This window comes from Lates calcarifer, linkage group LG23 (assembly GCF_001640805.2).
Source record: "Lates calcarifer isolate ASB-BC8 linkage group LG23, TLL_Latcal_v3, whole genome shotgun sequence".
Taxonomy (NCBI): Eukaryota; Metazoa; Chordata; class Actinopteri; family Centropomidae; genus Lates; species Lates calcarifer.
This window is the reverse complement of record NC_066855.1, coordinates 11817682-11838613: the sequence shown is the minus strand read 5'-3', so window position 1 is coordinate 11838613 and position 20932 is coordinate 11817682. Positions and strand designations below refer to the sequence as shown.

The 20932-nt window shown below is 43.0% G+C and overlaps 1 protein-coding gene across 1 annotated transcript in view; it reads left to right on the top strand.

The window, feature by feature from the left end:
* LOC108899030 (zinc finger MIZ domain-containing protein 1) overlaps positions 1-19759 on the top strand; it is a 109611-nt gene extending 89852 nt beyond the window's left edge. The window contains exons 6-23 of the mRNA XM_018699251.2: positions 9121-9256; positions 9683-9797; positions 10257-10474; positions 10606-10804; positions 11172-11447; positions 11536-11718; positions 11843-11920; positions 12014-12182; positions 12274-12415; positions 13180-13390; positions 13602-13707; positions 13810-13970; positions 14089-14156; positions 14275-14343; positions 14438-14682; positions 14839-15002; positions 15736-16005; positions 16101-19759. Coding sequence (XP_018554767.2) covers positions 9121-9256; positions 9683-9797; positions 10257-10474; positions 10606-10804; positions 11172-11447; positions 11536-11718; positions 11843-11920; positions 12014-12182; positions 12274-12415; positions 13180-13390; positions 13602-13707; positions 13810-13970; positions 14089-14156; positions 14275-14343; positions 14438-14682; positions 14839-15002; positions 15736-16005; positions 16101-16172 — 2882 coding nt within the window. The 3' untranslated portion in view covers positions 16173-19759. The remainder of the gene's footprint in view (positions 1-9120; positions 9257-9682; positions 9798-10256; positions 10475-10605; positions 10805-11171; positions 11448-11535; positions 11719-11842; positions 11921-12013; positions 12183-12273; positions 12416-13179; positions 13391-13601; positions 13708-13809; positions 13971-14088; positions 14157-14274; positions 14344-14437; positions 14683-14838; positions 15003-15735; positions 16006-16100) is intronic.
* The last annotated feature ends 1173 nt before the right edge of the window (positions 19760-20932 follow it).

The window sequence follows — 20932 nt, the reverse complement described above, 5'->3', positions numbered from 1 at the left end:
TGGCTGAATCCAACCAACTATCCCCATCACCAGTCCTCACATTATGTCCTCACACTGAACTGTGTCGACATACTGTACGTGGAATGACATCAGACGTGCTTTTTTTGGGTTGGTCATTTAGAAAAGCTTATCATGGCTGCTGTTGTGTTGTTGTCTGTTTGAGTTTTACAATATGAAGCATGTGACACAGGTTGTTTTCATCATCCTGCCTGCGGTCATAATTCACGCCAATGTTCTCGGCTGTTCATCGAAAGCGTTATAAATCTTAAGTTTATACCTTGTTCCTCTTGGTTATTTGCATGTTAATTACACTACCACCTTTTCATTTCTGTGAAACAGCAGTTAGTAAGAGTTAACAAAGCTTACATCAGAGCCAGAATAATGTGATCAAACTTTAATGATCGCTCCAAGGAAAGTGGAACAGCAAGCATAGCTGAGAATATACCACACTGCTTGTTATTTGCAGTAAACACATCTACACTGTGAAAAACGTAAATACAGTATAAAGGAGATTTGAAAATGATGAAAACATTAATAGAAATCCAATACGCAGCAATGAGATGAGGACATGTGAAATGAAAACACACAGATTATCTGCAAAATGTATACTGTTTTATGAAATCTGCCTAAGGCTATACATAGTATCCACAGAAGCTCTCAATATAAGGACGGTCTTGGCTTGCTCAAAGAAGTGAATAAAGTGTTTATCACGAGGAAGCTTTTTATTCAAATCCTGATCTGTTGCACATATGGATGACTCTAATGAGCCTAGGGGGGTGCCAGGACCTGACCCGGGCTCCCCCCATGTCTGTTTCTACTGTACTTCTAAAGGGAGGCTTTGACTCCAGGCCCACTGTGAAAAGGTCACAGGTGAATCAGCCACCAGCGTATGCCGCAGTGACACTACCGGCCCTGCCCAGCACCCTGAGGTGGGCACTAGTCTGGGCACATCTGCTCTGTGCCTAATTAGTATCATTGTAGACAAGGGCTTAAGGCTGGGCCTTCATTAATAGCAGCCTGTTGCTCGGGGAAACAGTCTGGCTCCCATAAGCTGCTTCTTTGCAGGTCTGCTCATCTGATAATCTGGTTGGAGAAGTGTGTGTTTAAGAACACACTCACGGAGCAGTCGCCAGGGTGTCAGGGACCTCAGTGTGGTCAAGTGAAAGGGTCATCATTTAGACAATCTGAATTTGATTTTTATCTTATGATTTATTTTGTTCAAGCTAAAAGATTTACTTCATGTAGTATTAACCAACAAAGACGATTGGTTTCCACTCATTTCTGTACAGCATGAAAATAAGATAGCAAACTCTTGAAACTTGAGTTGAGCAATCCAACAGTAATTATTAATAATCATATTTATGTAAGTTTTATATATTTACATTGATTATTATATTATATTGATTATGTGACTTTGACTTTGTGATGATTGACATCACTTTTATGTGTGCAGGAAAAATACATCAGAAATATAAAACACAATGGCATGGTTTGCAAAATGGTTAGCTGTGGTGTTAAATATATATTATTGCTGTATGGATGCTACATGGATGCTCTGAAACTTGACCTCAGACGCTTTGACAAAGTGGTGCCAGAGTTCAGCCCCTGAATTTATACATAAAGATGTAGGTTTGGAGGGAGTTTAGCTCTCAATCAGCTTACTGTGGCAACATACAGTAACAGATTGGAGATTGAGGGAGATGTTTGGCTTTAATGCGCAAGGAATTAATTCTCACCGGGGGGTGAAATGCTATAGATTTCCACCTTCGTGCTTTGCAGGGACACTGAACGGCATGCCTTGTTTTTAATGAAGAGATGTTGTTGCATGCGCCAGGAGAGATTATCTTTTAAAACACTGGCCTGCTTAGGCGAAGGTTGGTTCCTGTGTAACCATGACCAAGAAATGACAGAGTGATGTGATCTAACTAAACCATCTTGTGGCATATATTATATCTTGTTCCAGCTGGTATTCAGTCAGTGCCAAGTGGATTTCCTTAAAGATATACAGTATTATCTTTATCTCTAATCTGGGAACAGAGATTTTATTTGAGGATAAATGTCTTATCTTTTGACATTTTTGGTTTTTATTCAGAAATCCTGGATTTTTCTGTGTGTATAAATAGAAATTTGCATGACAAAGTTAGCTGGATGTTTTAATACTGAAGTTATTATGACAGACAAGTGGGAAGTTAAGAGGAATATGGGACAGCTTTTCTATCGTTCAGTAAATTCAGTGTTTAGAGGTTTTTGATTTTGCAACAGAGAGCGCAGGATGTCAAAACAGCAATCCAGAAACACCAAATCCATTGCATTTTCTTTTTCTCCTTGTGCTGCTTGCCGCCACATGGCCACATATGCTTGTGGCCTCAGTAAAACCGTTTTGGCACGAGTCCAACCGTACCCCCACCCCCCTTCTCCTTGCTGGATGGACATGGCACGACATTGCGGCCATGTGGCCAGCAGGAGGCTGTATTTAAGCTGGGGCAGCTCTGAAATGGGCCATAAAACCTAGCCAGCAAGTCTGGCTCCCCATGAGGCAACGGGCCTAAGTACTCATTGACAAGACTCCAACATCACCGACTTCCCAGAGAGAGCGAGCAGCAGAGGAAATAATGCAAGAAAAAAGAAAACAGCAGACAAAGATGAGGTGCAGACAGGAGGTAGTTGTCTGGACTAGACAGACAGGCTGTTTTATAACTGTTAGCACTAATGTTTTCAATCCACAATATGAAGCTGCTTTTCCACTGCAACACTCACTTTCATTGTGATTTATTTGTTTTGTTTTGGTTTTTTTTGTCTTTCAGCTGAAGATGCATTTCACTCAATGACATAGCTGCTTAACTGCACATATTTAAGGGACGTCAGGGGAAATGTGTCAGATTTTGATAGCACATGGCCGCCATGACATCCACATGTTCCCACTTCACACATCCTTCCCACTTCATCAGCTTCCTGGACACATTACTCGCCCTGAAATATGTCACGAAATGACTCACCCAACTTTAAAATTTCAGTAAATGAGCTAATGAGGCCAGTTTACAGACTTAGTTTTACAACACTTGGTTCACAGTTGCACCCATGCCGAGGTGTTGGAGAGCTGACATGGTGACCGGCGAGGTAAAATGCGTACCATGTGTTTAAATACACCTCCAAATTAACCCTCGACGGATGAACAAGTAGCACGCCTCTGGCCTGTCGGGATGGGGTTGGCAGGTCCATAACCTGTTATACCTTGACTGCATGATGGACGAGTCGCTTCCATTTCATTATCAAATTGGCATCGATGAATAATTTGTGGCATCTGTGTGAAGACAAAGAGGGGTTTGATGGCTGCCAGGTGGGCATCCATGGCTCTGTGGCAGTGACTGTCTGAGAGCCGCGAGGCAGAGTGAGAGATGATTTACAATCCAGCCTGTAGTTTAGACAGGACAGTTTGGCACCAGCTGGGCCTTTGTAAACAATGTCATAGCAACCAGTTATTCATATAGCTTTATATGATATTATGATGTAAATCCCAGTATTTTACAGTTCAGAGAAGCCTACATAAGTGAGGAATTCTTTGGCTAAAACTAAATGTGGCTGTTTTGCATGGCCTCTTAGGTGCTTTCAGTAACCGGGGATACTGGGGCTCCCTAGACTCTCTCTTATTTTAATTGACTTTGGCCTGCAGGAGGCTTGTGTCCATTCAAACCTTTCTGGGCAGAGAGAGTGAGAGAGGAGGGAGGGAGGAAACAGAAAGTGAATAGCGCTCCCTCAGAAACTAAAGACTGCAGCCCACTAGAGCCGTTCTTGTTAGTTTGCTCATGGTCTTTGTTCTCCTCTCAGCCCCTCTGGCTAAGTGTCTTCAAACAAGCAGTTTGGGGGTCATGATTCTTCCTGACAGTTTCTACAGGGAAAAATTGGACTTTCGCTGTTACAGTGCGTATGGGAGCGAGCAAACGGGGAAATGCAGGCCTACAATGCAAGTGTGATGTGGTGACAGGATGTGGCGCTGTACGTTTGTGTGGACGTTAGTGACTGAGCCATGTGGGACGATGCCAGGTGGGAGTCCACAGTTGACAAGGGAGCAGGTGTCTATTAGATACAGAGCAGGGAGGGTGGGAGGGAGAACAGGGGCGCCGGGGGGTGGAACGGGGATCATAAGAGCTCTTGGCATCTGCCTTACCTGCTGCCTCCCCTACAGTCCCCTGCCAGTAAAAACTGAGGGGAAGAAAAAAAGAGGGAGAGCAGAGGAAAGAGGCGAAAAGAGGAGGAAAATATTTTTGGAGAAGTGACCTTTTTAATGGTAGCCATTCATTTAATGTTTTTAAGGCTATTCCCACAGGTTGTTCTCGAAGCACCTAGTCGCTATTCATCATGGTTAGGTTGCATTTGCTGTACGTCAGCTTTAAAGGGTCAGCTCACCCAAGTTACAAAAAAATAATTTATTTGATTTGTGCCTCGGCCACAATACAGTGGAGGTGAATGAAATTTTATTGGTGGTGCTCAAAGTGTTGAAAAATGTCTTTCTTGAACCCCCCCACCCCCACACACACACACTGGTTCATCCACAGATGTTGTCAGTATTTATAGGGACTATTCCTTTAGAACGATGGATTTATAGTTAACACAAGGGAATAACAGGAGTCTCAACGTAGATGCCTATCGTGTACTTCTTGATTTATCACCTCCACAACAGTAGACAGTTATATCATTAACTAGCCTGTATTTGCTACAGTAACTGTGTTTACATATTGTTTCAGGTACTTTGTGATAGGAGTAATGGTGGGAAAGTACACCATGTTTCACCATGGACAGAGGGTTTGCTGTGGAGGTGATTTTATATTTGATGTGCGTGACTGAAAAGGAGAAGAGTACTGGGCCTATTTCAGCCCAAAGTGACCAGTCACAGTTTAAATCCAGTATACGTATATGCCACTGTATCCCTATATATCATAGCCACAGCACCTATGCACACACCTATGCACACCCCTCAACACAAAACCACTGCACATCACCACATTGTTAAAGGAAGCTCCATTTAAAACTTTTCATATAAAAGGTTTACGTTAAAGTAAATCATAATCTTTTCTGGAAAAACACAAACCTTTTTTCAATTTATTTAAATGAATTCAATTTTGAGCAGCACAAATAAAATTCTATTCCAATGTGTTGGAGGACAGACAGAAATCCCTGAGATGGATATTCCACAACACGGACAAACTAAAACGGCTAGACACCATTACAGATAAGAGAGAAAATATGTTTTTTGTGATTTGGGTGAACTGACCCTTTAATTTAGAGGTCCCCTTTCATTTTGGGAGAGCAAAAAGAGACAGAATCGAGGTATTTAATAAGTGCAGTTTATCTCCCTGCCTGCTGTCTGTGTGTGTAGTGAAAGGTGGGGTGGGGGAGCATTATCATTGGAAAGAGCATTGAACAACTGTCAGGGATGCAGTCCATGTCATTTGTCATGTGCCCCCCCCCCCCCTCGGGCTTTATGACAGAGAGTGAAGCTGGAAGCTGCGGGCCCAGCCAGTGAACCACCCCTCTAGTCCCAGCAGATGCATTTGCCGCCATTCGCAGTGGCTGACCATCAGGCTGCGCAGCTGAGCACCAGAATATCAATACGGCTCAGACTGGGCCGGGCCATTGGGACTATCTACAAGGCAAACACAATAGGCTCCTCTCCTTATGGAAGACAGACACCAATCGCCGCCAGGGAGACCAATGTAAACAGGGCAGAAAGATGCTCTGCACCACCAAACGGCAGTTTGATTCACTCCAAAGCAGGCGTTGCGATTTGGAAGAGCTTCACCTGAGACGATTATCTCCAGTTCTGGCTCTTCTCAGGGAGGGAAACAGATGAGTCTATTGAAGGGCCGTCTGTGGGAGGACAGGAAAGAGAGAAACAGTAATCCTTTTGTGTTCACCATCCACACTGTCCTAAGAGACATTTGGGTGAAGAAGGAGGAGGAGGAGGAGGAGGGAGAGACTGAGGAGTAACGGGTTGGCTGTTCCTCCTCCTGTCATATGAAACCTGAAGTTTATCCTCTGAGTCAATGACAGAGCGCCTCTCCTTAAAACAGGTTGGTGCTCAGTGGAGGTGGTAATTTTGCACTGTGATAAGCCCTTTATCTAATGGTGGGGCAGAATAATTCCTCCTTAAGTGGCAGCGCTGGTGCCTCCCTCCCTTTTTCTTCCTCTGTCTCTCAGATATGTATTGTCATTTCTCTGCTCGGCTCAACGCCGTTGTTGTTTTTGTCCTGCGGCTGTTGATGTCGGCCTCAGCGTGAAACGAAGATATCGTCCCCTTAGCCAGGAGGCCTCACAGGTGCCACAGTTAGGAGATAAATTGTGGAGACATGTTTATCAACATAGAAGAAGTGCAAGTTACCCCTTGTTGGAAGGGAATAATGGGACCTAATTGAGCTGTAACATGCTGGCTGGTCGCCAGGCCCTTGAATTGAAAACTCTCTCCATCAGAAGGGGGTCTGGGGAGAGGAAGGGGGGGGGGGGCTGTTAAAACACTGCAGGACGTTCTAACATAGATGTGAAACTCATAAACCTATTAGTCATGCTTGGACCCAGTCGTATTTAATTAAAACTAACCTACAAACCTGTGCTTCTACCTGCGAGTGTGATGTTTCTAGGAGAGGAGCACCTGAGAGGCCTTTTCTGTCAACCAAAGCGCAGCCGTGGTAAAGTCAGATCAATCCTCTGGAGGAACAGCACAGCCTGTCTCCTGGCACCTGCCTTGCCAAGAACAGGAGGGAGGAAGGCGGGGAAGGGGGGGGGGGCGAGAGCGAGCGAGAGAGAGAGAGAGAGAGAGAAAGAGAGGGAGCATGAGCGGGTGGGAAGGAGGAAAAACCCAGCTGCCTCTGTGCCTGAGCCCCATGCTGCTTTTAAAGGAGTGGGAGGGAGGGGTTGTGGGGAGGAGGTGGGGGGAGAGAGGGAGAGGCAGGGAGACTGCTGGCACCATCTGTACATGTCTTTTGTATTCCAGCCCTCATCTTTACACAGAGCGAGGCTGGTGTGCTCAGTGTTCAAATGAAAGGAGAGGAGGTGCCTTTTGGTCGGGGGGGTGTGATGCTGTGAGAGGGAGAAGGTGTGTGTTTGTGTACCGATGCTGAAATTCTGTTTTGTCCTCGGAAATTTGGTGCACTCAGAGGACATTTCGTGTCCTATTTATTTCACCTCTGTGTGTGTGTGTTTGTGTTAGTATGAGCCAGTGTGGTATCATTCCTTATGTGTCAGAAGGCTTGCGCTCTGTTAGCGAGCACTCATGTGTGGTCAAATCTCTGGGTTGCCATGTTTGTGATGGGAGTCAGAAGCTTTTGTTTGTTCCTTCCTCCCATCAGCCCCATTAGCCTGATGTCTCCTCTCTCACTGACTCACTCAACCTTTTTTTTTTTTTTTATCACTCTCTGTCTCTCTCTTCCTATCTCTCGCTCTTCCCTCTGCCGTGTAATATGTGCCGTGACGGGCCGTCCTTGCATGTGGCAGCAGGGTGGATCTGCCTACGAGGACAGCCTGCACTGTCTGCTGTCATATTGACGTGGCTTTTTGTGCGAAACCGCAGCTGAAATCACCGAGCGCTCTGTTTCACCCACCCTGCCCCTCCCTCACTCCTCACTCAGCCCTAGAAGTGCTGTGAATCATAAGAGGAGGTGGCTGCCCTGCTCTTTGATTGAATCCACATTCCCTTTTTCTCCTCTGACACCGCAGAGAAAAAAAGAGAGAAAGAGAGAGGGAGAGGGCTTGAAGGAGGCAGGGGGAAGCGAGAGTGAGAGAAAAAGGAAAAGTGAGTCTTTTGTAGTTGGCACAGTACAAAAACATACACTGCAGATGAAAAGCATATGATTCGATCAAATGCGCTCTGTGGTAGCTACCTAACCGAGCGGTAGGTAGGAAGGTGGAGGGAAGGGAAGGGCTGGAGTTCATCTGCAGGCCCAGAGTGAACCCTAGTGGCCAAGAGCAGCAGTGGCACGCTGGATTGATGCTGATCTTTTATATTGCAGCATAAAGGTGCCTCCTTTTGTTCCTCACTGCAATATGGATTTTCTTTAGTGTGTGACAGTAAACAGTGTGAAGTTTAAGCTTTAGTATTTAAGCTTAATGTAGTATAATTTTGGCTCAAGGGCCTTTACAGGACAAACCCACACACCTTTTGATAGTGAGGACTTCAATTATTAAGAGTAGTTTTAAAGTGACAGTAAATGGATTGGATCCGACCAGCAGGTCTGAAACCCTATGGAACAAGAATTTCTATTTGCACAAATGATGATTAAAAGAAGGAACAAGAATCAGTCGCTCAAAGGGTAAAGAGGCATAAAAGTGTTTAAGCAAATTTATTTTTTATTTATTCTTCTTTATTTTCATTTTTTTAAATTCAGTAAGAAGTAAGTTAAGTTCAGTCCCCCCCCTCCCACACACACACACACACACACACACACACACACACACAATCAGCATAATTTTCCAGTAAATAATTCTGCAAGTTACTGAAAGGTGATGAACACAACAGAAAATGTGGTAACCAAGCCACTAAAGTATATCATGCTGCGAGAGTGGATATAAGTATTACATGAAATAATCTTCATTCAGTTCTTAAAGTCCAAGAAACATTAACCGGCAGACTAAAAATGTTATTTGTCTAAAGTAAAAAATTGAAACAACTCTTAAACAGTTCATTTAATCAAACTAACCAACCAAAAATTAATGATATAAAGACACAGCCTTTTATTCAGCAGATAATTTAAGTGAAGGGCAGAGGAATTTCTTATTTTTAGCCTATAGGATGTTTATTTTTGTTGCATAATCATGGGGACTGATATATTGTACACATATTCTGCTTTGGAGTTGCCTTTCACTACACGAGCGAGCCCCAGCTTGTCACAGGGTATTTAGCACAATTATCTCATGCACTATTTTGCCAGTCAGATCATTGCTTTTCAACTTTACGTCCAGTTTTGCTCAGAAGCTTCTGTTCCTGAGTTGTTGTTTCACCTCCCTCCTGTCTTCACATGATAAGTTTTTGCAGGTTTTTGCAGCGCTTGCACTGGAGGGCTGTTACCTCTGCAGTTATTTCTCACAGGAGTCCAACAGCACTGATGCACTCTCCCTCTGCTCTCTCCCCAGCTCTCCTGTCCTCGTGGTGCGAGGAGCTGGGACGCCTCCTCCTTCTCCGTCACCAGAAGAACAGGCAGAACGAGCCTCCGGGAAAAGTGCCCATGCAGCCCCCCATGAGCTCCATGAAGCCCAGCCTCTCGCACGGGTCAGTGTTCACACTGCTGCGCTTTTTGGCATGTGTGCGAGGTGTGTTTGTGTGCGTGCTGGGTGTGTGAAAAGACAGACCGGACCCTCGGGGAAAGCCCTTCCTCTCCACATGAAGCCCGGCGTTCCTTATGGATCAGTGGCCAGACAAACTGCCAGACTAACTGCTTGTAGCACAGTCAGTGGGGACAAACAGTACCACCCAGCCCCTAGTACATGTAGTTAATAATTACAACACGATGTTGGTGCATTTCAAGAGAAAGAACATGCTTCTGTTTTATAATCCTGTAATAAAAGCTTTGTCTTTCTGTATCGTTCAGCAAATGCAAATATACTTGACTACGACTGAATTGTACAAATATTTGTGCAGTGGCACAGGGCATATTTTGTTTTGCCTACATGATTTGTTTTCGTCCATCCCCTGCAGAGATGGGTCTTTTCCCTACGACTCAGTTCCCTGGCAACAGAACGCCAATCAGCCTCCAGGTTCGTTGTCTGTGGTGACCACCGTTTGGGGTGTGACCAACACCTCACAGAGCCAGGTGAGATCTCCTACCTGCCCTGAGAAAGTAAAAGTGTGTCTGAATGGGCTGCGTCTGATGGAATCGTACTTTTGTAGTTTTCAAATGTTGCTGTAGAAGGCCTCTCATCAGACAGTTGAAGAAGTGGGCTTCAGAGGTCAGAGTCATGTGAGAATAGAGAGTGATAATATGATTTTTCGTGTTTTTCATATTTTATTGTTCTAGGATATGTGATTGCTAAGTAATGGAATCCTAATGCATACACTGATGGGTGTGGCTTATACTAAATATTCATGTGATGTAATTTGGTGTCTCACCACCCTGATGTCCTCTATCTTTACTGCAAAGCCTTTTGGTGGCATCTTTTCACAAGTTAATTGCAGTTCCATTATTCAGTGATCAATCAGTTGTCACACAGACCTGTATTCTGATTCTGATTTATTGTTTATTGTTATGCCTCTGTATGTCAATGTCCAACAGGTGTTGGGGAATCCCATGGCAAACAACAACAATCCCATGAACCCTGGCGGCAACCCTATGGGCTCGGGTATGTCTGGTAACAATCCAGGAATGAACTCGCCTCAGTTCCCTGGTCCTCAGCAGCAGTTCCCCAACAAAGGCAACTCCAACCAGGGCTACATGCAGCAGGGCATGTACGGACGACCCAACTACCCTGGGGGAGGAGGCTTTGGTGGCAAGTAAGTGGACAGTGACTTAGTATTGCTTACTGCAATAACTAAAATAACTTCCAAAGAAGAAGGTGGTTATCGCACTCTTCCTGCATAGTGGTCTCAGGTCATTTCTTATTTATTGTTGCTTCTTGTTGTAGCTACCCAGGAGGGCCCAATGCTGGACCTGGTGGAATGGGCATCCCTCCACACTCCCGTCCTCCATCGGACTTCACCCAGCCTGCTGCTGCCGCGGCCGCCGCTGCAGTTGCTGCTGCTGCCGCCACGGCAACTGCCACTGCCACAGCAACTGTAGCTGCCCTGCAAGAAACCCAGAACAAGGACATGAACCAATACCCGGTAGGACAAGGCACACAACTGATACCGTGTGTGATAGCCTCTGTGTTCATAAAGGAAATGACTTTTTATCTGTGTGGTATTTTTGTACATGTCACATATCTGTTTTACACTAATTGATTTTGCCTGTCGACACTACCCTAATAGTAGCAATAGCACAAATACAGGAAGTCAAGAGAAGTGGATTTAGGCTTATTGTTGAACAAGACTAAGTCATTGTTAAGGGTAGTAATTTGCTTAATTAGCATATTTAGCTATAACAAAAGCAAGACATATTTTTTCAGGGTTCAGAATATTTTTGTCTTTTGTTAGTTTGAAGATTTTAGTCTTTGCCTCAGAGATGACTGACTGAACCCATTTTGTCTTCCAGATGAGTTCCTCTTTCCAGATGGGACCAAACCAGGCGTACAACAGCCAGTTCATGAACCAGCCTGGACCCCGCGGCCCTCCGTCCCTCCCTGGGAACATGGGCACAGGCATGAATGCATCCAACATGAGTGGCCCCCCCATGGGAATGAACCAGCCCAGGGGCCAAGGCATGGGGCCTTTCGGGGGCCACGGCCAAAGAATGCCTCAGCAAGGCTATGCAGGACCCAGGCCTCAGGGCATGGGTATGCAGGGCATGAAAAGACCGTACCCTGGGGAGGTTAGTGGATATGAATTTGACACTTTCACTTTAAAGATTTAACTCCTTGGCTGTATGTTGAATATGTTTGTCACCACTGCATGCACAGCCAAACTATGGTGGACAGCAGTATGGACCAAACAACCAGTTCCCTAACCAGCAGGGGCAGTACCCCACCCCCAATGCCTCCAGGCCACTGCCATCCCCCAACTACCCTGGCCAGAGGATGCCAGGGCAGCAGCTGCAGGGCCAATACCCGCCACCCAGTGGTGCCATGGGCCAGTACTATAAGGTGCAGTGTGATTGTTACTCCACCAAATCATTTACCATTTTAGCAAGGTGTAAGCAGCAGTTTGGTGCAAATAATTGTGCTTAATTTGGAGAATAAAATTTTGAACCTGTTTTTAAAATTACAGCAAGAGCCACCTTTTAATGGCCAAACAAACAACTTCTCTGGAAGTGGATATCAGTACAACCAGGGTAACATAAATGGGGTAAGTCCATTTGTGTACCCTTTTCTTTACTCTCACTTCCATTGTTTACAGTCCTATGAACTATGATTTACTAATGAATTGTCTTCACTATAGCCGCCCAGACCAGTGGGTAACTACCCTCACTCCCCAGTGCCAGGCAACCCCACCCCTCCAATGACCCCAGGAAGTAACATCCCTCCATACCTGTCGCCAAACCAGGATGTGAAGCCACCCTTCCCTCCTGACATCAAACCAAATATCACTGCTCTCCCACCCCCCCCAGGTTAGTAACTGGTAAATGTCCAGTTGAGAGAAACATGGTTTAGTACTTTAGTTCAAGACTGTCTGACTGGCACTTTTCTCCACCCATATAGCCAACCACAATGAGGAGCTGCGTCTGACGTTTCCAGTCCGGGATGGGGTAGTCCTAGAGCCTTTCAGGCTAGAGCATAACCTGGCTGTCAGCAACCACGTCTTCCACTTACGGCCCTCTGTACACCAGACGCTCATGTGGAGGTAAGCTTTCTTTTTTCCAGTGATAAAAATCAACACTGGCATTTTTTTTGTTTGTTTGTTTTTTTGATGGCCACTGTAATCTAGACAATTTGTCTAATCCAGAGTTAGTGATGGACTTAATATTGACATGGACAACAGTGCAAATAGAATCATCTATTCAAAACTGGAATCTGTGAATGACACCCAACAGAATGCATGAAATGAAGACCTAGTTTTAAATAATTTTCTCAGTTTCTTCTTTCTGACCATTTGACTCTCAGTCAAGAGGGAAATTAAGCTTCACATAAGAGTCCTGCAGTCAAGAACCAATGGGTATTCTTCAGTTCAGCTTAACCTTTGTCAAGCAGATTGAAAAGGTTGTGCAGTCATGCCGACTGCAGCTGGGAGATATTCAAAAAATCAGACTACTGCTGTTCCCAGCTAACTTGTAGAAGGTCATTTGTGCATTTATTTTCTGTGATTTCATTGTAATTCCTTTTACTCTCCTCTCAAGCCCAAGTCACTCTCATGTTCGCAGAGTCCTGATATGAGGATTTTGGTGCTAAACTGAGAGAGATCACATCATCTTAAATATAGCCTTCCACTGCAGGTTGTCTGTTTTAGAATTGTTTAGAAGGTTGGAAAGGATGCAGCATCATGCATTAGGGCCCAAATCCTGTAGAATGAACAGCCTAAGGAGCTCTTATTATTACATATACTATAACAGGATCTGCATTAATAAAGTTTGTCTGTGCTTAACTGCTGTGAACTTATTTTTTCTCCAGATCGGACCTGGAGCTGCAGTTCAAGTGCTATCATCATGAAGACCGTCAGATGAACACCAACTGGCCGGCGTCGGTCCAAGTCAGCGTCAACGCCACACCGCTCACCATCGAACGGGGTGACAATAAGACCTCCCACAAACCCCTGCACTTGAAACACGTATGCCAGCCGGGAAGGAACACAATCCAGATCACAGTCACTGCCTGCTGCTGTGTGAGTACACAGATCTCTAGAACTAATATAAAGAGGTTTATACAAATCCTGACATAAAACACAGTTGCTAGATAAATAGAAGTAGCTTAGAACAAAATAAAAAATTGATCTGTTGGGGCTATTTTTCTCCTGGATGCACGGGAAAGAAAGCTTAAACTAATACAGCTGAGGAGGATGTTTGTGGTAGTGACGGTGATGTTTCTTCCCGCAGTCGCACTTGTTTGTGCTGCAGCTGGTCCACAGGCCCTCGGTTCGCTCTGTCCTCCAGGGCTTACTGAAGAAGAGGCTTCTGCCTGCAGAGCACTGCATCACCAAAGGTATTCGCACAACAACAACACAGTCACATTTTGCTCCCTAAAGTCCCAATCAGTCTCAGAGTTCATGCTTACGCACAGTATTTCTCTCCTCCTGCTTTAAAGTTAAGAGGAACTTCAGCAGCGTAGCGGCATCATCGGGCAATGCCACGCTCAACGGAGAGGATGGCGTGGAGCAAACGGCCATCAAGGTTTCCCTCAAATGTCCGATCACCTTCCGGCGAATACAGCTGCCAGCGAGAGGCCATGACTGCAAACATGTTCAGGTAAGCGCTGCAGGGATAAATAAACACTCCTGGAGTCAGCAATCTGATGCCTTCAGGGACACTGAATTTTAAAATAGCTTACTGGCTAAAAAAAATGACTGTTCTCTTGTTCTTACAGTGTTTTGATTTGGAATCATATTTACAACTGAATTGTGAGCGGGGGACATGGCGATGTCCTGTATGCAAGTAAGTTTATCCAGTTTAGATACATGGCAGTATTTGCCCTGTTAATAGTTTTAATATAGAGTCATCCCCATAACTGCCTCTCTCAGCATTTTAAGCTCTGTCTCTCTTCATTCCTTAGTAAAACAGCATTGTTAGAGGGACTTGAAGTGGACCAGTACATGTGGGGAATCTTGAACGCCATCCAAAAGTAGGTTGAGACAAGAAACCAATTTGTAACTCGCATAATATTTCTCTTAGCGTTCTTGTGTCTTAACCATTTGATTTCATCCATATTCTACCAGCTCTGAGTTTGAGGAGGTGACCATTGACCCAACGTGTAGTTGGCGGCCAGTGGCCATCAAATCTGACATCCACATCAAGGAGGATCCAGATGGACCACTGGCCAAGAGGTTTAAGACAATGAGTCCCAGTCAGATGATCATGCCCAATGTGATGGAGATGATAGCTCAGCTCGGCCCCGGACCATCACCGTACCCCTCACTACCTTCTCAGCAAGGGGGCAACAATAGTGAATACGGCAGCCAAGGTAGTATACACCGTGAACATACAATATCTGTGTAGACCTTTACACAAAGACATTGTCAGTCATTCTACAAAAACTTGAGAATTCTACAGAAAACTTCAAATAGCTGTAAGAAATGTACCCCTGTATTTAGAGTTTTTTTGTGTGTGTGTGCACTAGGCAACAGTTACCAGGGGCACGGGAACTTTGACTTCCCTCACGGCACCCCTGGTGGTACGTCGATGAATGATTTCATGCACGGTCCCCAGCTGTCTCACCCACCTGACATGCCTAGCAGCATGATGACCCAAGACAAGCCACTCTCCCACAACATGCCTGACTCAGTGAGTTTTTTTCCCTCTAACTTTATATTTGTTTGTCTTTTCATCACACTTTTCAGCATATGTCACTTCTCTCTGTTTTTATGTGTTGCTAAACTGTTAGACACTTTCTAATTTTATTTTCAAAAGCTGCTATATTAATCAGGTTTGAGTTAGAGTGTAAGATTCAAGGTGAACTATCATGCTAATGACCACAGGAAACAACCCTTAATACTTACTCAGAAACAACTACTTACTAGGCTTAGCTTGACAAAATAAACATGCACTTTCAGCTTTATGTACTATTCATTTTCTTGCATTGAATGAGAGCAGTGATACCACTCCTGTGTTAATAAATATGAAGCTAGAGCAGTGGCGTCAGCTTAGCTTAGCACAAAGACTGGAAGCTAGCTTGGCTCTGTTCAAACAAAGGTGAAAAAAAATCTACCTACGAGCACCTCCAAAGCTCATTAAATAACACATAATATCTTGATTGATATTCCATACCATTAAAGTGTAAAAATAACAATTACAGGGGTTGTATGCCAGACCTATGTGGCAGACAGTAACTTCTTCTTTCTAGCTGTTTAGCTAGCTAATGAGAGCTAGCTCCATGCCAAGCTAAAGTCACAGAGACTGGAGTCCATCTTCTGACAGTTAGCCTAGATAATTAATTGAATAATTAAACAGATTAACTGATAATCAAAATAACTTAGTTCCAAACCTAGTCTTAATATTTTTTCCCCTCTCTCTGCAGATACCTCACTCTGCCAGCAATGACCAATCACATGGTCCATTACAACAGAGCTTACATGCGTCTCCACACCCTGGGAGCCAATCAGGGCAGCAGCTACACCACAGCGGGCCTCCGCAGCCCTCACGGCAAGCTCCACCTCCTCAGCAGCAGCAGCAACAGCAGCAGCAGCAGCCCGGCCCCAACAACCACCCCCACAGCGACCTGGCCTTCAACCCCTCCAGCAGTTTGGACAGCCAAGCAGGATCGGACATGCCCGAGCCATCTTTAGACGTGAGTCCATTCTTACAGCAGATATTTTCGAAATCCAGTCTTAGGTATTCTGTGTTCACTTGAAGGCCTAACCAAAGTTTTCTTCTTCTTTACAGCTTCTTCCAGAACTTGCTAACCCAGATGAGCTGTTGTCGATACCTGGACCCCCCGGACCTTCCCAGCAATAGCAACGATGACCTACTATCGCTCTTCGAAAACAACTGAGGCAATTCAGACACACATAAACTTTTCTGACTGCCTGCAGTTACCCTGAGAACCCAGGGGCGGTCGCTCAGTACTTGATAAACACAAAGATGCACTCCCTTTCTCTTCTTCCTCTTGTACAGTTTTCATTTGCCAGCGCAGATTGACTGAAAGAGGTTAAAGCTCAAAGACACAGCGGGATGCTCACCCCGTGGCGATACCTTTGAACTGTGCAGCTATACTCAGTTGATTTTTTTACGCCACACACAGGTGTATGTGTGCACATTAGAAACGTGTTGTAGCATTTTTTATTCATGTTTTATTTTTCCTTTTGAGAAGAAAAAAGGAATTAACTGTAAAAAAGAAAAAAAAAAAGAAAAATTAACTGAAAAAAAACCTGCGCTATCTGGCCAGTGTGCGTTATGTCCATATTGTTATTCCAATCTGAGAGGCCACAGCTTCCTGGTGTCACAGCTCCATTCCCTGACTGGTCTGGTTAGTTGCACTGTTTCTGTCCACCACACATCATTTAAAAGCACAAGAGATTTTGGCAATGCAAAAAAAAGGAGGAAAAAAAAGAATTATTTGTCTTTATGAAAGAAAAAACATCAGTTGGATCCATGTTTGTCTATCTTTGACATTTTTTCTTTTTTTTATTTTGTTCTTCTGCCAACATTTAAAAAAAAATTGGGAACGATCGGTTTCCACTTTGTCTACAATTGTAATACATACATATTTTTGTCAAAAAGAAATATCCCCAGCTTTTCACTTCTCTAAGGGAGAAGATTTTGGCCCCAGTGAAACTTACAAACTAAGAATAGCATACACGTACTTCTACATACTGTGTAATTATCATCCACCTGTGCAGAGGAGCGACTTAAATGGAAACGAAAGGTACAACATGAGAGATTGGGGTTCCTGTGACGATCCTGCTGCATTTACTGCTTCTCGCTACAACTCTTAACTTCCACGCTGTCTGCTCTGCATGAGCCCCTAGTGTCGCTCGTGTCAGCGTTTTTGCAAAGTTGCATCTCTTTCCCTGTTAAATGATGTACTGTTTAAGTAGTCTACAACGTGCATGTGTGCCAAGCCCTTGTCTAGTGCTGTTCCAAGTGGTTGAAAAAAAAAAGATAGTGTGGTTTTTATCAGTTGCTGTTTCCACAGCTCTTTCATTTGTACGTTTTGTTTTTGATTTCTGTCAGATGTAGTATGATTTATTTAACACTAACACTGAAGGGATAATGCTGATATCCGCAATACATTTATCATGTATTTGCTGGATATACTGTATTATGTTTTTTTGTTTGTTTGTTTGTTTCTTTCTTTCTTTTCTTTTTCTCTCTCTCTTTTTTTTTTTTTTTTTTTTTTGGTTGCTGCATAATTAAACTATCCATGAATCTTTTGGGAAACTGCTCAACATCACCAAAGTTAGAGGGATGAGAATGGAGATATTTGTGTTTGCTTGGTCCTGTGTAAGACTGCGATTGGGTGCATGTGTGTATGCAAGTGAGTGTGTGGGTGTGGGTGTGCGTGTGTGCGTGCGTGCGTGCATTTCTATCGGTGTGATGGGAGGTAATATTGATTTCAAAGATATAGGGGAGGACAAATACAGTTTATCCATCACTACTGTTCAAGAAGTGGTTTTTAAAGCAGTATTGGTGCAGACCTTTTTGCCACATTTGTTTTCGATTTCACTTTTTGAGAAGAGTGTTGTTCAGTATGCAAATGTATTATTTTTTAAGAAATGCTATAGTACTGTAAATATCATTGTGAATATTTTTGTATCATCTTGATAATGTTTGTCCTTTTATCATTAGTCGTCCAACGTAACCACATATGCTCCCAAACTCCCATCTGACCACTGACTTTTGTTTGTAACCAGCATACGAGAGCTGTCTTGCCCCCTTGTGGCGGCGAGGCCAGCTCAAGCGTCTCATAAGCTATTTCCTGCAGGTCATCGTGCTTTCTTGTCACTTTCCTCCTGTGCACTCTTGTCTCGTGCTTGTCGTTTGTAGACAGGCGTCCCACCTTTTTCTGCCATCTCCTTCCCTGCGTCCGCTCAAGGCGGCTTTCAGACGTCAAACTTGTTTTTGAAGCAATATTTTCTTTCACGCTGAGATATATTTGATTGAAAATAATCAATGTTGTCTATTCATGGATTTATGTTAACATTTTATCAGTGATACTGAACAGTAATGGTTTTAAAAAGATGTGGTATCAGCTGGCTTTCAGTGTAATTAGTGAGCTATGTGAATATCATAATTGTTGCTAATTGTCAATACACAGTGGTATTTTAAAGATATATCACAACCATATTTTAAAGAAATTCATGATATTGTTTATATTTTTGTTATAGAAAAATGTGGCTTTTTTGAAAGCACAAGACCATATACATTTTTATCCCCTTTTGTTTTTGGTAAATTATTTTGTACTGGTTTTTTCTTATTAATCTGTAAGGCTAGAAATCCAATTTCTTTCAACTGTAGCATTGTGCTGATTTAACCACCCTGGTTTTGTGTAAGCATTATTTTAAACGTCATTTATGAAATATTATTTGTTCCAGTTCAGCACACTGACATGTTGTCTCATATTTAAGTCACACACAGACATCAAATCAAAAGTCTTTTTAACAATTCACTGCTGCATTTTTAGCCTTTTTTTTTACTATCTGAATTGAAACTTTTGATCAGTCCCATGGAAGTCATCGTCATTTCATACTTTGTTCTGACTTTAAAGTGAGCCAATTTGGTGTATTAGGCAGCACCCCGAATCTGTAGTTGCACAATCACAATAAAGGGCCATTTTCCGGGGGAAGTTGTTTCAAAAAAAGGAAAATAAAAACTAAAAAAAAATACAGAGAGGAAGGGCACGTTCATCGCTCTGGCCTGGAAAGGATGTTGAAGTCAAGGCTAGGTCAAACGTGCCAAGAATGCCTGTATATATGTAAATGATTATAGAGACATGTGAACAGAAATGTATTCATTTTCCCTGGGAATGTGCATTGTTTCTTCAGAATAATAAAAAGCTTGCAACCCCTCTACTGGAAGTGGCTGAATATGGAAAATGAAACATGTTAGTTAGTGTCCGTGGGTTTCTCAGCATTTTGTTCCCCCCTCTGTAATATACTTTCACCTCTTTTGTTAGGGGAGCTGGGACAGCTATGTTTTACATGTAATATTTAGCCTAAGTGTTCTAGTCTGTCACCTGCATACTCTGAGGTGCTAAAGCTTCAAAAAAAAAAGAAAAAAAAAAAAGAAACAAGGTTACAAAGAAAATCGCTTGGTGGGGTCAGAGAAAAGGCGGTGTGAGGGACGGGTCCTGAAGATTGTAACCAAATCCATAGTTTGTACAATTTTTGATATCATGAACAGTTGGAAAAATGATACAATCTAAGGTGATTCATGCAACGTGGCCATTGTCTCTATGTTTGTACATTGTATGTACAATCATTTCATATTCTAAACTGGTCAGAAAATAAAGGAACTAATTGTGATTTTTAGTCTTGCAGAACTGTATGTAGTTAGATGATGTGACAACCTAATATTTATCTAATAAATATGTATTCAGATGACACCTGTATGTCACTGTGGTCTTTTCTTTTGTGCGCTTGCATCATAGTCTGACGATTAAAGCCAGCCTAACTCCCACAGGCTGCCCATCCAAGCAGAAGGTGTAAATTGTGGGTATCAAATTTCACCCACTTTTCGATTAACATAGCTTAAGGTCAGCTCTGCCTTATGTGGAAAAGATATGAGCCTGTATTAATTATCACAACAGAATAAGGGAGACAAGTGTGCTGATCATTTGAATTATGTTGAGCAGTTGTTATGCAATCTGTCACAGAGGAAATGAGAAAATAAAAGACAAAATGAAAAAGATAAGTGAGAAAATAGTGGCTCTGTGTACACTTACAAAGCAACAGAAATGGATGGAGCAGAAATTGGTTCAACCAAAATATATTTTGTGCTCTGCAGATTTTTTCAGGCTACAACAGGACTGAAGGTGGTAGCCATAAAGACACCAGCACCAGACACCCACCCAAACATTTTCCTGAATTAACCCTTTCAATGCCATAAATGCAGTGGGACAGTCAATCTCAGATTATAGCACAATATTTTTGTGGAATGCAGTGTTAAAGTACAATTTTTTTAGTCATTGTAACTCCCCATATTCAGCCACTGTGTGCACATATTTTATGTCATCAGGGTTCATCTGCAAGCAGTGTACAAAACAGAGGCATTGCCTGGAGTCACTCCTTATTTGCAACATAGTGTCCACAGTGTGAAATATATGCACCATACAGGCCTACATATGTTTCCATAAAAACAAAAAATAATTTGAAAATTAACATGCTATTTCCACATGTGTTTTTATATTTAGGTCACAAAAAGACATCAAATAATAGAAATGAAATACAATTTAACTGAGTGTACAGTATTAGAAATTAGCTACAGACTCTACAACTTTAACACCGTTTCATAGGCCATACATTTTGGAGAATTAAAGACGCCGAATTCTCTATTAGCAGTTTTACCTTGTGATTTACTATTGGGTGCACTGACAAACATCAATTAATTACTTAAATACTATTGACAATTTTAAAACGTGATGATTTTCGGTCCAGTTCTGAAGCGTCTTTTTCTGTGATTTCTATGCGGGTTAATGGATATTTATTTGTGATGGAGATCGGATATGATAATGTCTTCGGGAAGTTTAAGTCACGTTGAATTTAAAAATATGTCTG